This window comes from Artemia sp. Qi Xiang Cuo, chromosome 1 (genome assembly GCF_049724085.1).
Source record: "Artemia sp. Qi Xiang Cuo chromosome 1, ASM4972408v1, whole genome shotgun sequence".
Classification (NCBI taxonomy): Eukaryota; Metazoa; Arthropoda; class Branchiopoda; order Anostraca; family Artemiidae; genus Artemia; species Artemia sp. Qi Xiang Cuo.
The window spans coordinates 65100285-65120247 of record NC_142794.1 but is presented as its reverse complement, the minus strand read 5'-3'; the positions used below and the strand labels follow the sequence as shown (position 1 = coordinate 65120247).

The 19963-nt window shown below is 35.1% G+C and overlaps 1 protein-coding gene across 1 annotated transcript in view; it reads left to right on the top strand.

Moving 5' to 3' along the window:
• LOC148956601 (TATA element modulatory factor-like) overlaps positions 1–19963 on the top strand; it is a 220073-nt gene that overhangs the window by 81829 nt on the left and 118281 nt on the right. Inside the window, exons 4-6 of the mRNA XM_089091366.1 lie at positions 5142–5326; positions 13860–13958; positions 19209–19389. Of these exons, the coding sequence (XP_088947492.1) occupies positions 5142–5326; positions 13860–13958; positions 19209–19389 (465 nt within the window). The remainder of the gene's footprint in view (positions 1–5141; positions 5327–13859; positions 13959–19208; positions 19390–19963) is intronic.

Sequence of the window (19963 nt, the reverse complement as noted above, 5' to 3'; positions counted from 1 at the left end):
ACCGGTCATAGAGCAATAGTGGGAAAGCCACATCTTGTCTCTGGGCAAGCATAGAGTACAATTGTTAGAGCCATAAAAATATTTGTCGAGGAGGTATCATTAGCAATAACCTACTTCTAATAAATCATATCAAGTCACCTGTTTACCGGGTACTAAATAACTACCATTTTACTCACCTTATCTTTACTTTTTCTTCCGCTTACAATAATTTAATGGGAAAAATAAAAGCCCGATAAATGATTACTGGTTTGTGTTAAAGACACTGAGCATCGTTTAGATCGATAAGAAGAAGAAGATGAAGAATATTTAGACAATATAGTCTTTTGTTTACTCTTTTACATTAATAAACTGATTTAATCAAGGGACTGAACTCTTATTCTAAAATTTCCGTTTCTACAAGTTAAGTTAGAATAAATGAATGAGTAATTATATTGGCTTACACTGAAAATAATTGAACAGAAAAAATAAAACCTCGATAAATATTTACTATTTGGTGTGACAAACACAGAGCAACGTTTGGCTAATAGCTATAAAATACAATAAAAAAATATCTGTCAAGGAGATATCATTAGCAATAAACTATTTCTAATGAAGCATTTCAAGTCACCTGTTTATCGGGTACTAAATAACTACCATTTTTACCCCTCTCAAAACTTAATTTACCCCACACGTACCATTTTTCCGCACCAGCCACAAAACTCAATTCCTCCTAGAATTATTTAAACTAAATACTTACCCCCGCCTCTCACAGAAAGTTCAGAAAGACACAATAGCCTTATTTATAGTCGAATGTTTACCCGAATATTTGACACGTACCTAGAATTACCTAGAATTCCTCCTAGAATTATTTAAACTAAATACTTACCCCCGCCCTAGAAAGTTCGGAAAAACATGATAGCCTTATTTATAGTGAAGCGTTTCTTAGTCTTATGTTTACACGAATATTTCACATGTATCATTTTTCCATACCATCCACAAAAATCAATTCCTACAAAAATTATTGCAATTAAATACTTACCCCGCCCTATAAAGTTCGGGGTAAGACGATAGCCTTATTTATAGTCGAATGTACACTCGAATATTTAACAGGCCGCAATATGTTCGTACCATCCGATCCCCTGAAGTAATTCAAGAAATTAAATAGACAGCAAATTAGGCCTTAATCAAGAAAGGTTAGAAAAACACGATGAATTCACCGAGTTATTAATATTTCCTAGCCGTATGCGTAGCCGAAAACGAATCCCTTATCTTATTTATGTACCATCCATAAAACTCAATTCCACGTATAATTATTAAACTAAATACTTACCCCCGACCTAGAAAGTTCTGAAAACACAATAGCCTTATTTTTAGTGAAGTGTTTCTTAGTCATATACTTATCCGAAACTTTAAAAATTAGCATTTTTCCATTCCACCCATAAAATTCATTGCATACTAGAACTATTCAAACTAAATACATACCCCCGCCTCTCACAGAAAGTTCAGAAAGACACAATAGCCTTATTTATAGTCGAATATTTACCCGAATATTTAACATGTACCATTTTTCCATACCACCCACAAAAATTAATTCCTACTAGAATTATTTAAACTAAATACTTACCCCCGCCCTAGAAAGTTCGGGAAAACACGATAGCCATATTTATAGTGAAGCGTTTCTTAGTCGTATGTTTACCCGAATATTTAACAAGTACCATTTTACTATACCATCCACAACACACAATTCCTCCTATAATTATTTATACTAAATAGTTACCCCCGCCCTAGAAAGTTCTGAAAAACACGATAGCCTTATTTATAGTGAAGCGTTTCTTAGTCGTATGTTTACCCGAATATTTAACAAGTACCATTTTTCCATACCATCCATAAAACTCAATTCCTCCTAGAATTATTTAAACTAAATACTTACCACCGTCCTATAAAGTTCGGAAAAACACGATAGCCTTATTTATAGTGAAGCGTTTCTTTGTCTTATGTCTACCCGAATATTTAACAAGTACCATTTGTCCACACCAGCCACAAAACTCAATTCCTCCTAGAATTATATAAACTAAATAGTTACCACCGCCCTAGAAAGTTCAGAAAAAACACGATAGCCTTATTTATAGTGAAGTGTTTCTTAGTCGTATGTCTACCCAAATATTTAACAAGTACCATTTTTCCAAACCATCCATAAAACTCAATTCCTCCTAGAATTATTTAAACTAAATAGTTACCCTCCGCCCTAGAAAGTTCAGAAAAACACAATAACCTTATTTATAGTGAAGCGTTTCTTAGTCCTATGTTTACCCGAATATTTAACAAGTACCATTTTTCCACACCATCCACAAAACTCAATTCCTCCTAGAATTATTTAAACTAAATACTTACCCCCGCCTCTCACAGAAAGTTCAGAAAGACACAATAGCCTTATTTATAGTCGTATGTTTACCCGAATATTTAAAAAGTACCATTTTTCTATACCATCCATAAAACTCCAATTCCTCCTAGAATTATTTAAACTAAATAGTTACCCCCGCCCTAGAAAGTTTGGAAAAACACTATAGCCTTATTTATAGTGAAGCGTTTCTTATTCGTATGTTTACCCGAATATTTAACAAGTACCATTTTTCCACACCAGCCACAAAACTCAATTCCTCCTAGAATTATTTAAACTAAATAGTTACCCCCGCTCTAGAAAGTTCGGAAAAACACGATAGCCTTATTTATAGTCGTATGTTTACCCGAATATTTAACATGTGCCATTTTTCCATATCATCCATAAAACTCAATTCCTCGTAGAATTATTTAAACTAAATAGTTACCCCCGCCCTAGAAAGTTCAGAAAAACACAATAGCCTTATTTATAGTGAAGCGTTTCTTAGTCGAATGTTTACCCGAATATTTAACACGTACCATTTTTCCACACCAGCCACAAAACTCAATTCCTCCTTGAATTATTTAAACTAAATATTTACCCTCGCCTCTCACAGAAAGTTCAGAAAGACACAATAGTCTTATTTATAGTCGAATGTTTACCCGAATATTTAACATGTACCATTTTTCCATATCATCCATAAAACTCAAGTCCTCCTCACATAGTTTATTTTGATTTAGTTCAATTTCCACCTCAAATGCCTCATTCTGTCAAATTTTCAACTTGATATGCTTCGCCTACTACCAAGAACCAATGGGGGACTCCTTGCTCACAATTGCTAATCACATTAACCCCTTTTCTCCATCGTCAAGTACATACTCCAAAAATATTTTATTCAGAGATTTCATGTAAAAAATTATCCAATCACTAATTACCCCTTTTTTGGAAATGAAAATCAAACGCCAAGGAGCGTGATCTCCTCAAACACGTCAAACTGTTTCCATGTGCAGTTGACAACAATAACAGAAAAAAACCTGTCTGCTTAAATTATATTATTACGACCAAACTCTCAAAACATGTTTGACCACATTATACACTGCCAAATAACCAGTCTGGTAATCGTAGCATGGGAATTGCTATACCCCGGAGCAAATCCAGACGAAGCATTCTACTCTGGTTGTGTATTAAATCAGGAGTTAAGCAGGGTTGTGTTCTATCCCCCTTTATATGGATTATTTTGATGGACTTTGTTTTAAGGAGCACAGGAAAGGCAATGGGAGACCACGGAATCAAATGGGGAGGAAAAAGTCTCCTGGACTTGGATTATGCTGATGATTTAAGCATCCTAGATGAAAGCGTGAGCAAAATGAATGAAGTTTTAGAGGTTTTGCGAGTTCAGGGTCCTAGTATTGGTTTGAAAATTAATGTTAGGAAGACTAAGTCACTAAGGCTAGGAATAAGTAAAGATGAAAAGGTGACGTTGGGTAATGAAAAGACTGATCAGGTGGGCAGCTTCACTTACCTTGGTAGTATTATTAGTAAAGATGTTGGGAGCAGTGAAGGTTTTAAAAATAGAATAGCCAAGGCTCAGGGTGTTTTTCACAGTTAAAAAAAGTCTGGAAGAATAGGAAGATAAGTCTGCAAACCAAGATTAGAATCTTAGAAGCTACAGTGATGACAGTGGTAAAATATGGCTCTGAAGCATGGACGCTCCGAAAAGCGGATGAAGATTTGCTAGATATTTTCCAGAGAAATTGCTTAAGGATTTTTCTGGGTACCCGTCTGATTGACCGTATTTCAAACAATAGGCTATATGAAAAATTTGGTTCAATACCGCTTTCTAGGTCTATAATGAAAGAAAGGTTGAGGTGGTTAGGGCATGTTGTGCGGATGAAGGATGACAGATTGCCGAAGATTATCCTTTTCGGCCAACCGTCTAGGGCTAAACGGAAAGCAGGTCGTCATCATCTGGGGTGGGAGTACTTCATTAAGAAAGATTTAAAGGAAATGGGAACTTCCTGGGCGGGTGTAAAAAGGGAGGTTTTGAATAGATTGGGATGGAGGAGGAGCGTGCGTAGCTGTGTTGGCCTCAGGCGGCTTGGTGCTGCGATGAGTTGTTAGTAGTAGTAGTAGTATTAGTGATATTTGCCGTAAAATACGAAGAGCTCCAATACGTCTACTTCTTGATTTGTCCTTCCTTTAGAAAGCCATTTGAGACGTTTCATTGATTAGAAAACTTTATAAAATCTGTCCCCTGTAAGTTCAGTCTCGCCAAGATTTTTTTCCTCCGGCGGATTGTTTATTTGTCCAAAGAGCCTCCATTTAGAAGATATCACACAAATTCTATGGATTTTTTTAAATACTGCTGTTAAATCGATGTGAAGTAAAAACTTACTATCAAGGAGTTTCCCTTGAATCTTTTTTTTTTCTCAAAAAGTCTTTTCCTTGGATACTTTTGTAAGGAGCTTAGGTTTTAGTTTGACAGAGGAAGTCCTTTAAACTGGTTAAGAAATTATCTCTAATTGTCATAGGCACTCAAAGGCAAATATTATAAAGGAACCGACAGAAGAAATTTTCAGAATATTTGATGATTTGAGAAGTTTATTTTTTCTTCTAAATATATGTAATTTTTGCAAATTCTAACCATTTTCGTAAGAGTTTCTATAGGGAGAGATGCTCAGGGATTCTTACTATGGCATAGTCAAGCTATATTCTGCGTTGTTTTTTAAGTGCTTGTCAAAATACTGTTCTTTCGTCTTATTTAACAGAGTTTCCTTGTTTTCAGGAGCCTGTTCAAAGGGACAAGGGACAAGAGTCTTGCAATATCGACGTGACTCAGGAAAAAGATGAGCATGCTGTTTTTGATAATCGAAGTGAAAAAACTGTCAGTTCAAATGATTCTTACGTTCGCTTTGAACATCAAACAAAAGAATTAGAAATTAGGGACTTGTCACCATTCTCATCAGAAAGGTTTTAACTTCATTTCTCTCCCTCTCCCCCCCGCTGTTTCTCTCTCTTCTCTCTCTCTCCTCTATCTCTCTTTTCTCTCTCGCTCTCTCTCTCTATCTCTCTCTCTCTCTTTTTTCCCTCTCTCTCATGTTTTTTTTTTATTGCTGCAATACTCTGCAACTGTTCAAACCTCTTTGACCTACAGCTTGACCAGGAAAGAAACATGTCTCACTAGCGTAAAACTGAAAGTTTGAAGATTATTTTCTCGGGAGAAGGGTAAAATTTTGAAATAAATATCATTTCAAAGAATTCCGAAAAGCATTCAATGAATATGCCGGATGAAATGCAGATTTTTTTAAAATAGAGGCAACACAAACTAGAAGTCAACCTAGCTTTAGGCGATTCGTCTTATTAAAATACATACTAATAATATAGTATACTATATAATAATATACTATATAATAATATAATAAAAATATACTAATACTGCTTCCATAAATAAAGGACAAAAGTTTGTATTTAAATACACCATAATAAAAAACAATCCGCCTTTACAACGCCTAGGTGCAGGATGGTAATGAATAGGCCACTAATAACCAGTTGAGATGAGTGCTGAGAATATTTATTCCACGTAAACGCAGATACAAAAAAAAGCACTGTATAGACGATATATATTTTCATTCTTCTTGTTCAATCAAAGTTCAAAGTTTGAATCAAAAGTTAAAAATTTGATTCAACCTAGAATTTTCTTGCCTCTTGCTCTCTCTTTTACATTCTCCTTCTTTTTTGTTGTTTTATTTTTTGCTTTTTGAACTACGACTGCCTCTTAACTCCCTTATTTCACCATCATCTTAATTTTTCTATGCTACGAAAATTGATCTAATTCTCTAACTCTAATGGTAGCAATCTTGAACTTCTTAAAGGTGACCTTGAAAATATAGCAAAGAAAATAAAATTCAATTTCTTCGAATTTTTGTTAATAAAAGGAAAGAATTGATATTGTTTCAAGACATTAAATAGGTTTTTACCATGGAAAATGGACAACAAACAAATAAAATAAATAAAACGTCGGTTTTTAGAAAGGCTTCGAGAAAATTATCTTTTTGAAAGTTTTTTTTTTAAGTTGACTCCTCAATAGCAATTTTCCGGTTTTTCTATTTCACAATTGTAGAGCTTGGGTGCTAGGTGCAGAGTTAACAGTTGCCTCAAATGATAGCTTTCTTCGAAGTGTATTCTGAAAGTTCGAACTTTCTGATTAAAAATAAGTAGTTTGTATTTATTTATAAAATTAATTTCAATTTTTTTAACGCTTCTGTTTGTTTGCATAAAACCATTGACACTCCTGGCTAGAGAAATGCCAGAGGATATTACGGTCACAGCTGCTGAGAAATGTGGATTAAAATAACAAGGAAAAATAGGATTCACAAAGCATAGCTTAGTCCAAAATATTGACGTTAAGTAGGAAAAAAGAAAAATAGTAAGTGTAAATGATAAAATGGTAAATTTAAATAAAATGATGATGAAAAAATTGATATGTTGGCTCAGTCGTTTATAGAGGAAATTATTTATTTCAGGGGGGGGAAGCTCGTAAAAACCCAAATTAGAGGCAAATTATATGAAAATATCTTAACATTTAGGGGAAGGAGAAGCGAGACCAAGACAGCCTTCTATCCTACATATGTGCCTGTCTGTGCTTAAGATTTTAGTATCAGCTTGAAAATTCGAAATTCTTTCAAAGTTAGACACGAACTTCTAAATATCGTGAATATGCAAAAGATTATCTTCCATTATGCTGATCTCAGAGAAACCTGTGAAATCCAAATAGCAGCAAACAGGGATAGACAGGGTTGGCAGCAGGGAGGGGTAAAAGGGATTGCTGCCCCTTTGAGGATATGCAAAAATATAACGGTAATTTTCTACTTTCTACTCTATAGTAGTAGGATAGAAAATTTCCATGTTTTTCATTAGTTTTCTTTTTCTACTTTTCCCCTAAGACTAACTAAGTACTGACGCCTATTGCACTTCAGTCAAATAATACTATGAAAAGGAAGCAAGAAGGGTTTAACTTTTTATATAGGCAACGCGAAACTGAAGTGTATGCTTAAAACAATTTCCAAAGTTGTCGCCGTGTACTCTATTTCCTCGGAATCCCAGAGAGGCTTTCTTTTTTTGGAAGTTTTTTCTACGAAGATAGATGCATCTGTATATTCTAAGAAATTGAACTTACATTGATTTTCCCAAAATAAGATACCGCGGAACAAGCGCAACGACATTCTAGTCTTCAAAAAGGATAGGGGGCGTTAGCCTTATTCCTGCTTATGGTGATTTCTCTTTGGAAACAATTTTACTTCAAGATGCGTAATTTTATTTGTCATAACGTCAACGACAACAACAAAAAATATAATAACGAAAATTACTGAAATGAACTAATGAAATGTAGATTAACAGTTCAGTATACATTGGCATTTATCAATGGAGATATCACCAGTTTTGAATTTATTAGCGTTATAAAGATTTTATTTTACGTATTCTGCTTTCAGAAAAGCGCAAATGACGTTCTGGTCTATAGAAGACATAGGGGGCGAGGGGGGGGCATACTCCTGTTTGTGGTATTTTTGTTCGGTTTAAGTTTTACTTGATTATTTATTGTAAGTTCTGTTCATTTTGGGTTTCATTTTTATAGTGACTTATGCCAGTTTTATGCTTGAATTATTACTTGACTTTATTTGTCTTTGGTTTAATGTAGGTCTTCAGTTTTCTTTGAAACATATCTTTTGTGGAAAAACAGTTTTCAACTTAAATTCTGTTGGGTTTTCATTGACATTGTTTTTTTATTGGTTAATATAAGGAATATTGGTTAATATTAGGACAAACTTTGCAAAACATTTTAATGATAATTTTATTATAGAACGTTGGGTGTATGGGCAAGGAATATTCACATAAGTTGATTATAAATCCGCATGATCTTTGGACTTTTGTAAGACTGATGCGATTCTGACCCCCAGCCTGTTTCAACCTTGAGCATAGACAAATATTAATCGCCCCCTCCCACAACGCCCAGAATGTTTCAACTTAATATCCTTAGTCGTTCATGAGATAGTGCAGATGGGTCATTTTGAGCACAAGGATGCATGTGGTGACTTATGATTAAATTCAGCATCTCCCTCAACATGCCCTGAAAGTTCAACTTAATACCCTTAGCCATTCCTGAGATATCGAAGATACATCCTTTTGAAAACCTGAACGCGCGTAGTTTCTTTTAAATTAGCATGACACTCCCCTCACTATGCCGTGAAAATTAAACTTATCACCCTTAGCCCTTTAACGACCTTGATTTACCCTTTTAACGACCTTTGATGTATGTAGTGTCTTTTTGTTTAGTTCAACATCCCCAATAACATGCCCTGAGTGCTCCAACGTAACACCCCTAGTTGTTTCTTGGATATATCGCGTGAGCCATTTTAAACAATCTGAATTCGCATATTGTCTTTTGATTTATTTTTACACCCCCCCCCCTCAACTTTCCCTGAACGTTTCAGCTTCACATTCAATTCCATTCCTGAGATGCTGCATCTGTAGTAGTAATTGTTATCGCAGTCGCAAATAGTCTAGTCGCAAGAAGTCACGGCAGTAAGTAGTCGTGGTCACAGTCTCAAGTATTCGCAGTCACAAGTAGCTGCTGTTACTGTCGTAAGTATTCGTAGTTGTAAGTAGTCGCAGTCATAGTCGCAGGTGGTCGCAGCCGCAAGTAGTCACAGTACTTGTCGCAAGTAGTCTCTATCAGAAGTAGCTGCAATTGTAGTCTTAGAAGAAGTGGTAGCTCTAGTAGTAGTTGCGGTCGCTGCTGTAAGTAGTTGCAGTCGCATTCGTCAGTAATCGTAGTAGTAGTAGTAGTAGTAGTAGAAGTATTAGTAGTAGTTGTAGTAGTAATTGTAGTAGGAGTAGTAGTAGCCCTGAAAGTTTCAACTTAATCCACTTCCTAATAAATACTATATGTAAACAATAAGCAAATCGCATAAATTACAATTCTTGCCCCGGGGGCTAGGAGGGTCATGTATCCCCAGGTGTTTAGTTATTGGACTTTTAGACTATTTGAACACCCAGGTTGTCAAAAGGACTTATTTGCAATATCTCAGGGATAGCTAAAGGGTTAAATTAACGGATTAAGTGGCACAGCTGAATCTCTGAGGAAATAATTGAAGGGGAGATGAAGTACATTTTAAATTTTGGCTTGAGGGTGGAGTAAGGTGAGCTTATCAAGGACAAAAAACGTTTGAATAAAAATATCGTTGTATTGATTCTTAATTTAAATGTTTTCATAAATAACCAAAAAATACATTTATTTAAACAAAGAAGCAGTTAAAGCAGATTATTACACAATAAGATTCTTACACTAAAATGGTCCATTAATATTTGTCTATGCACAAGGCTGTAACATGATACAGGTCAGAATTGCTTCTGCCCTATAGAAGCACAAGAGTTTGCAAATTTCCAAACCATTTCTGAATAATATTTCTCGTACCCATCATCCAAAGTTCACAGCACAACCATTAATAAATTTTGTTACGGAGTTTTGATTCTTTGTGAGAAAAACCAAAAAAAATTACAAATATTCCTTTTATTATCCAATAAAAAATTGTGTCAATTAAAAACAAATAGAAAATAGTTGAAAAAGCTACATTAGACCGAAGTCGAACATAAATAAAGTTAAATAATAATTCAAAAGTAAAAGGAACAAAAATACAATAAATAACCAAGTCAAACTTAAAACGAACAGAAACAATCACAAACAGGAGATGTAGCAAGGACACTTGATGTTATTTTAGATTGAGACACTTGAGATCCAATAAGTCTTCTGCCAAATATCCTAATGACAAGAATATAGTCATCCCTCCCTCCCTCCACAAAGGCTGTATTCGGTTTGTATCCTTAACTGGCATAGCCAAGACGGTAGTTCTTGTTTCCTATCGAGTTTGATTAAATGTAGATCATTTATCTGTCAAATGATCTGATTACTTAAATTTACAGGCATTACCACCTCTCATAGGATTGTTTTTTGCTTTTTTTTTCAGTTAGCCGAAACACCAACCAAGCACCGTTTACTCTCTTATTTTTCATAAAGTTTGTTTAAGATCCATCACCTCTCTTGCCAAGTATTTTAATGGGAAGAATGTAGGGATCCTCTCTTCCCAGAGGCTACTACGTTCTATCAAATTTGGTAGAATCGATAATCGGTTTTGTTTTTTGTCTCAATGATATTACTAGGGATCCTCTCCTTTTACTATTGCCTGTGGATGTTCGTTTCCGTTTTGATCCTCAAAAGACATCGCCAAAAATACTAGCTTTTACATCTTGCAGAATTTCGCTGATATCCAACACCTCTTCTGGTATACTTTCTTATGAAAATCATTTAGAGACACTCCCCCTCTCCAAAGAGCAACTATTGCGTCAGGAAACCCCAAAAGTACGTCCTGGATACTAGCTTTTACTTTCTATCTACTTCTTTTGAGGTCAGTATACCGCCTTTGGTAGACGTGTAAATTACAAGATTCCAAAAAATCCTCTCTTCTCCCCAACTGTGAATCGAGCCACAACTGTATTTCTTTCAGTCTGCTTCTGCGCCCGAGCTTTACATGCATACAAAATTTTGGAAAATTGGATCTGGACATTTCCCGAATTATTTTCTATAAAATTTGATGATACACCTTTTATTATATCAAATCTCTATAATTCCATTTGCCACCCGATTCCATCATCACATGATATTATGTGAAGTTTACTTTCGGTGCTAAGACAGTTTCGCATTGCTTCTTGTTGAAACTTCAGTATGCTAGAAAACAAATTATTTCAATTTCTCTGAAAAATTGGTCGAAATTTTGCAAATATTAGAGAACATTTTCTTATTCGTTTCCATCGTTTACCGTTACCGAGCCAAAGACGACTGACCCCCCCCTTCCCCCCCCTCCTCGCCTGAAAGAAAAAAGCAAACGTAAAAGAAGTTGTGTAGGAAGCAAAACCATAAAATATAAACAAGACAAAACTGCACAGCGTAACTTTCCTGTAACTTCGCAATTGGTCTTAACTCGACTTTCTCTCGGGTATCAGAAATTACTAAACTAATTTTATTAACTAGAGAAGCTAGTAGCATGTCCAAGTGAGTAAAGGGCAACCATTAAACTTTTACCAAGAATGTGGGCTAAACAAAAAAAGAAGAAAAGAAAATAAAACTGCTAGAAACATAGACAGCATTTAATTTTTTTTTAATGCAAAATGTGATATTTCAAGAAGTATAAAATACATAAAAGTATATGTTCTATTGCGGAAACGTCAAAAGTGCTCCGCAGAATCCGTAAATATTTACGATCAATCATATAAAGCTTGAAACCATGAGCTTTTATTCAGCCTCATATCGGAAGAGCCTCATATCGGATTACGACTGAATTGTTACGCACTTTTACACTACACTTGATATACGTGCCCTTTCTTAACTTTCTTTCCGCTATTACTGTTTGTTTTGGTTTGTTGAATTTCTTTATCACTCTCGTTTTTGAAATAGTACGTTTACCTTATTCAAAAGAGAAAGCAGCAGTTTTCGAATCGCCATTGGCAGATAAATATCTCATCTTTTCCAAGAATAATCTTTATCTTGCTTGGATTATCATGGAGACGCTTTCGTATAATCTCATCTGTCGGAGTCTAATTCCGGTCCCTTAGGCGGGCTGTTGCTGATGAGATAGGACTCCTTGCTCCGTATTATCAAGAAGAGTTCAACCCGACTGCGCCATTACATGACAATAAGTCATGTGGTGGTGACGTGACTCTAGTCAAGCCAAGCAGAATTCCCATAAGTGTAGCTTTATGAATATCGTTCATATCGTTTGTCCGGTGAATAATTTAGACGTTCATTCTGGTAACAAGAATTCGAGCTCTAACGTATTCTTGTTAAGTTAGTTCTTGGTAAAGTAGAAGAACTAAGGTTTTTCGCAGGTTTTGAAAATTTGTATCTACTTTATCTTTAATTTTTTTTTTTGTTATTTAGGAATTTGACACACAACTGAGAAGAGTGGACGTTTAAGAAACGCTTCTAAGTTCTCGTATTGCATTTAACTAATTAATTTATTGTTACCCTCTGTACATAACAAAGACGCATTAAGAGGAGTATGAACAAAAACAAAAACGAAACGGACACTGACAAAAAATATTCTCAGCAATCAACAACTTAATCTTTTAATCATTCATTCAACAAAGACCAAATGCTATGAGACTTTACAACTTACAACACTAGGCACTTGATAAAAGACAGATCAGTGGGATATTGACAATTCTGTTGCAGCTGTCACCAAATCTACGTGATAGTTCATATGTTTTCTTCGACAAATCTATAAAACACCATACCGCCGGAAAATACTTGCAGAACCTAAAGAGCAACGATCGGGTTTGGCTTTTATCAGAGGTGGAGGAGAGCTTTCATGTTGTACGAAAAACGCGTCATATAGCTGACCGAAGGTTCTTTAATGAAATTGTCCCTTTACCCTGGCGAGAAGCCCTTAAGCTTCTATTAGTCTTTCTTTCAAATAATCAATTACAAGCTGTCCTGTGGATTTCTGTACTGCGCCCCCGTTGCTTGCATTAAGAACCAAGCTAAACCGCGTAACATTAAAATCTTTTTCACAAAAACTGATATGAAAGCTCTCGATGGGGCTTTTATCCTCCTGCTTACGTTCTATGGCTGTTTTCTTATTTATGAGTTTTGGAGTAATAGAAAGTTTCTGAGTAATAGAAAATGTTTAAAGATTACTTTGGAGGTCGTTTTTCTTCTCATTTATGATGATGGTGGGATGAGTTTTCTAATTTAAAAAACCTTTTCTCAAGCAGATCCGAAGGAACTATATTTCGGGCAGCTATCAGTAGTGACTTACAGTAATAAAAAGAGTTTATTTATAATGACATCTGAAAAACATTTTCAAAACTAAGAAATAGATCAATAGAAACCTCTTTGAAAGCTAATTGCTGTTATCGCGCAAAATGTAACTTTTTTAAGAGTCGGAAGGGATAATAAATAAATCTAATAATTAAAATTTCTAGAACGGTGTTTTAATTACTTCATTCACTTTCTTTACGGTTACGTTTCTTAGCCTCCGAAATATAACGTATTAGAAGGGGGACAATTATCTTTTAACTTGGGTGATCCCAGGATCGCTTAGATTACGCTAATGATCTTTTAGACTTCTTCTGATGAATGGAAGTTTTCTCCATGAATAATATGAATTTTGTCATGGACAGGTAGGATCTTATGAATGCTTTGCTGGGACTTCGCCAAAAAGTCTGGGAACCACTTCTTTAAGCTGTTTCAATGGTGGTTAATAATTATGCGAAAGTTTTAAGATTACATAAAATTCATCATGTTAGCTTAAGTTTGGTATACATATTACGAGGTCTGAAGAGTTCCTCGTCTGCCCCATCTCTTGTAATGGTGGTTAATAATAATGTGATAAATTGCTATGTGGTATTTATATTTATAATATGTTGATATAGTAATGCTTTTCTCGAGCAGATCTGAAGGAACTAAACTTCGTTCAGTCTTCAATAGCGGACATACATCAGGGGACGAAATTGAGACAGCGACTTCATCTGACATTGAGGTAATTTCCAGGTAAGATATTTCGTCGTTCGGGCAAAGGCTTTGTAATGCAGATGGAAGGAAACAATATTAAACATATAAATATAGAGATAAGCGGATAATGTGTTACCACGCGGAATAAATGATAAACAGAAGTGTAGCCATGGGTGTGATTAGGGGAAACTGCTAGATTTTAGACCAGGGGTGTCAAGCTCAACCTTCTGAAGGGCTACTTTGTCTGAAAATGTTTTTTCAAGCCATAATTTGGTTAACTGCCTATTTCACATCGAAAAGTGTTGAATTTAAGTTGAACGTCTTCAAAATCTAACTCAAATTGTGTTAAGCTATAATGGCAAAATCCCGCTTCGATTCTAACTTTCAGACGCTTGACTGAGGGGCTGCCTACTTTTGCCAGCTGTTATAAGTCTCGGAGCGTCACTTGTTTGTTTACTCTGTGCCTCTTCTCGCCACGGATGGTGGCCTGAATCGTGTACACCAGCATCACTGGTTTACACGATTTTTGAAAGATGGAAACCCCTCACGTATCCTCTTAACAATCTTTTAGCTTCAATTTGACGTTGACATTTTGTATGTTGGAGATTGTACTATTATTGTTATTATTTTTTTCTTTAGCCTGATTATTTTTACGAACTAGATATTGGTATTAGATGTTTGTCTAGACCTCAGGAGGGTTTTAGTGCTGATTTTTATTTTTAGGAACGGTTCTTTTATTCAGTACAAACTGGAGTGGGGGCTGTATCCCGAAATTTGTGGATGGGGAATAAAATTTTGTTTTTTCTTATCTTCATTTTCTAATTTTTAACACTTAATTACGAATTTGATGAGCTAAAAATTATAGTTGCAGCAATTAAAAAACACTATTTTAAATTAATACGATTATAGTCATAAGCACAATCCTGATTTTAATAGGATACATTTATCCTATTAAAAATACCCCCTATATTAAAGAGCGGGGTGCAGACTTATAATCTCTTTTGTTTTATTTCTATAGAGGTGACAAGAATAACGTGAAATATAAATTGGCATGCTATTGTAAGCATTGACATCTGATGAGTAGGAGTATCTAGAGGGAAATTGAAATTTTTGCTTTTTTATCTGAGATAAATTTCCTGTTGAAAAATTTAAAATATAGTAGATTAAACCTTGAAACTCTTGATTTAACTAGGTTTTTACAAAAAAAGATTTTTTTTTTGAAATCTTAAGTATTGATTGCCAATTAGACTTGCTTAGAAAAATATAGCCAGTTTCGATTTGGGATAAGTTTCCAGTTAATCTACAGCGTGACGATTAAATGTACGAGTCGATTAAAAATTTTGAGATAGCCAATCGGTATAAAATTATTTTAATACTATAGATTGAGCTTACAAGTTTCGGGGGCAGTAATGACACACGGTTGCGCATTCATTACTAAAGAGTCACGTAATCCGTATTAAATAAACGGTTAATATAAATACTTATTTTAAAGCTTCATTTTACCAAGTTGATTCACTCGATGGTTGGTAAAATTATCTGCAGTTACGTATACTATCGCATCAACTATTGTGAAGGAGGACTGGTGGGTCATTGCATAGGTGGTGGAAAATACCTTATGCCTCAAAAAGTGTATTTTTACACCCAGATTTTCAAACTTTCTTTGAGCATTCAGTTAAATATTTAAGGGGGTCTGGGGTGGAGTATAAACTAATCTCCCTTCAGCTCTAATATGCTAAATATAGGTGCTGCGGGGGCATAGCTTTCTTCTTATAGCAAAAAACTGTTTTCTTTGTAATATAATAGATTACACTCATATGTTAACCGGCATAAAAGGTGGAGAGGGATATATTGAGCGGGAAATCCCTTAGAAAGGGAAGGCAAGTGTTACCAGGAATTTTTTTTTATCGACGTTCAAACGGAAATATTGGTTTAACGTTTTTTTTTTCTTTTTTGTATATTAAATAATCATGCGTCAACGAACTCTAAGGAAGGTGCGACTCGGTCTTAGAGTAACCAGAACTTTAACAAAAAAGTTTGATAGCAATATATATAAATGTAGAAAGAATTGATTTTTTTTTTTTTTTTTTTTTTTTTTGGTAATTTCAAATATGCAAATACGTAGAATTTCAAGGTACCCGACAAAAATTACGAACCTGGCCTCCATTTATTAAATCTCAATATAAGTTAACATTTGTTCCATAAGAAAAAGGGGGACTTTATAGATGTATTCGTTCATTCACGAATGAACCTTAGTTTCAAGTTCATTCTAGCTGATCTTGTGCCATTGTTGATGTTTTTTCAAATTCCCTTAATCCTTTAATCCCTTTAATATGTCGGTTAAGTGGCAGATTAATAGTCAGGAAATTTTCACGCTACCAATCTAGGACGCTACAAATCAATTAAAAATTTTTGATATAAGCAATTTAACAGCAAGCAGTGGTGGCTATAGGGCGGTAGCCCCCATTATATCTTGGATAGGCTTGGGCTTGATTCGAAAAGCGACCAGAAATTAAATAAAAAGAAAATAACATTTTCAAATGAAAGTAAGAAGCAACATCAAACTTGAAACGAATAGAAATCATTCCGTATATGAGGTGGCTACCCCTCCTCCGCCCCTCGCTATTTACGCCAAATTTGACTTTGTCCTAATTATTCAAGAACTGTTCAAACGCAAGGGCCGTTTGGTCGGAATTTTGTAAGCACTGTAAAACGGTAGCGTAAAGAGTAAGGGATTGTGGAGTGGGTATCTCCCTCATACAGAGAGTAATTTCTGTTTGTTTCCAGTTTTGATGGGTGCAGCAATAGCTCCAACGTAGTAAAGAGCGAACCACGACCCATAGTAACCAAAAGTTTAAAAATACACTCAAAAGAGAAAAACTGGCAAGTGATAAAAAATTCTCATTTGCAGCCGATTCAAGAATGGTAACTATTATTTCGATTTATCTTAATAGTAAAATATTATTCTGAAAACAACTTTAGAAAAATTTTGAAAAAGAGCCTGGAACCATTCGAAAATGCCGTCGGATTTTCTGAAAATGAAGAAAAAACACCATTGTAATGGTCATTGTTGAAAAGCAAACACAAGAAAGTTACTACCTTGAACAACAAGGAAAACTAATTTAATGATGGGTAGGATTGATGTGTCCTCTTTTTTTCTGTTTCCTTTTTTTTCTTCTCCGCTAGCTGGGAACTGAAATTTCATAGAGAACTGTTAAAGGGCTCTTGTAAAACTTCATTTTTATATCTAATCGCTTTTTATTACGTGTTCTGTAAATTTTCCTTGATAATTGTATCATGAAGTTCCATATTCCATTACAGTTTTTGGTGCAACCTTGAGAGTAGAAGTGGTGGGAAGCATGAAAAGGGTACCATACAAATGTATATGGTTGAAAACCAAAAAACCAGAGTTTTAAACAGTGGTGGTTCTGGCCTCTCTTGTGCCCGGGACAAAATCTTGATTAACGCCCTCCCCCTATCTCCAACAAAATTTCCAGGCCAAATTTTTAACTAATCACAAATTTTCATTTATTAACAAAATTATTTTCATTTTATTAATTAAGTAAAAGATCAGCATCGGCGGTGTAAATCTCTGTTTCTCGGTCCTTCAGCCAGGAAGAGCTATGGTGAGGGGTGGGGGGGGCTATCTCACAACTGCAATATCAGAACACTTCTACAATAGGAAACTATTAGATGTACCATTGCTTGAATTCCAAGGAACAACAGCAAGAGATTTGATCTTGAGTCAAATAGTTCTAGAAAATGGAATTCCCATCCAGCATCACTTATTCTGCTCCCAACTCTTTGTTTTTGTTAAACAGACGGTTCAAAGTTCATACAAGCGTTCAGGTTTAAAAAAAAAACTTTCAACTCCTACGTATCTTCTTCAAGGAGCTGTGTTTAGCTATATGATATTTTCACAAGACTTCGAAGATTGCCTCAATATGTTTACATCGTACCAGCCAAGATTCTGGCTATAATCATTAGGTTAAAGATTGTTTATGCTTATCCGAATTGCCGTATGCTGTGATTCTCGATCTTTCCTTCTTCTCATTGAGGAATGCCAAATTGATTTTGATAACTTTCATACTTTTAGCATATTCATCGTCCTTAATAAACTAGCGTAAATGGACTTCCAAATCTGTTTTGAGCATATCTCTCGCCACCTAGGGAGTCGTGGATCAGTTAAAGCAGATGAAGCAGTCTCGTAGACATATCTGTTTCTGCAAATCAGCCAAAAAAGTTTCCTTTTCAGAAACATTTTGAGACTCCATCTGGAGGCAACTACACACAGAGAGTAAAAAATATAAAATTGTGGAAGACAGTAATGTATAGTCAGTAAAGCCCCATGTAAACTGTAGAACAGTATCAACCTATCTCAACGACTCTGAAACTGAGTCACTAGGCTCAATCAGCATGCCTTCAATTGCAAAGTCCCTATTACTTCTAGATCTTCACATTGTGGGTTAGGCTGCAAGGAACATTAGGTCCTCTGCCTCTTACTCTTTCCCTGTAGCGCATTCAAGATATTATCTGAGACTTACTTTGAGAAACTGAAAGAGGTTCCCCTTGCATTTATGGTACTTTATGTTCTAAGTTGTCATTCTTTACTTTCTTGTAAAAGTAACACCTGCTTTTTAATTTTGAGTTTGTAAATTGTAGTTTGTTTACCCTGGTCATTTAAAATCTAATATAATTTTGATTTTCATACTAAATTCCAATAATTACAGATCGACATGTGTTTTTTTTTTCTTCAACAATGAGGGAGTGGGGTATCGTCAGAAAGTCATATGGGTTCAAGTGACATCGGCCACGGCTCTTCATCATCCTTTTTTTATGGGTGTCTTCACACGGGTTAACCACTACACTTTTTGCACTGGTACGAGTTTACTTTAAGTAATTAACTTACATCGCTCAAAACATCGGAAGAAATGCATTATTTGTGAATGTTTAAAAAATTTTCAATTAAACTCCATCGAAAAGAAACATAATAGCAAATGCCTTGGTTTAGCCTTTGTAGGGTCCCAACCTTTGAGGAGAAGGAAAAAATGTTTTGCCCCTTAGGAAATTCATCTAAGATTCAGCATCGATTCTGCTGAAATCGATTGTCTCTTTAAATTTTGAATTGTAGAGTTTCGTGAGTTAATGATGTACCCATCGTTTCAAAGTTTTTTCTTTGCCTTAAAAAAATTGTCTAACCTCTGGTGGTTTTGGAGAAAAGGCGGAATGTTAAACATTCAAGTGCTGCAATATATGTCTCTTCGGGTCTTTTCATGCTCGGTATTATTTTAGTCCTGGGAGCCGCGCACCTTCTAGTCCAAATCGCTGTTTTTATTCAGGGCCTAGTGGTGACCATATCCACCTTAATGTTACTTCCTCAAATTTAAAGAAAGGTCATCGTCGACAGATGTCTGAAGGCTCAAGTGGTGGCTCAGATGATAGTCTCGCCTCAGAAGTTGAAAAGCTAATGAAGGTACTATGCATCTTTATTATTTTAAACCTTTTTTGCTTTAAAGACTAAAAAAAAATTGAAATAAAAAACGAATATACTGAAAAAATGTGACTAGACTTCTAATTTTTCCTTGAAAATTCCCGAGAAAACAACAAGAATAGCATCAATCTGATAGATTGAGTGCCATAAATCGTGATTATTTCGTAAAACCTGATTACATGTTAATTTTTTACTTCCAAGTAGAAACAACGTCATGGAAATTAATCATATTTAAAATGACTGATAATTCATCAGAGTCTGGCAATTGTGCAAAATCAGTACAGATCGAATCTCGACCGGTCAACTAGCTCATGAGTCCCGATCAACACAGAAGGCTGATCGAGAGTTGATTTGCCCTTTTTGTCATTCACTGTCGCTGGTGCATGTTAATTTAGTTTAATGAATGCAAGTTCTGTTGCTCGCTGAAATCTCTTTGTGTCAGTGATTTTGAGATCAGTTATCTAATTTTTTCATTAAAGTATTTCAAAAAGATTCAATAAAGTTTTCACATCTTCCTGATTGCCATATATATATATATATATATATATATATATAT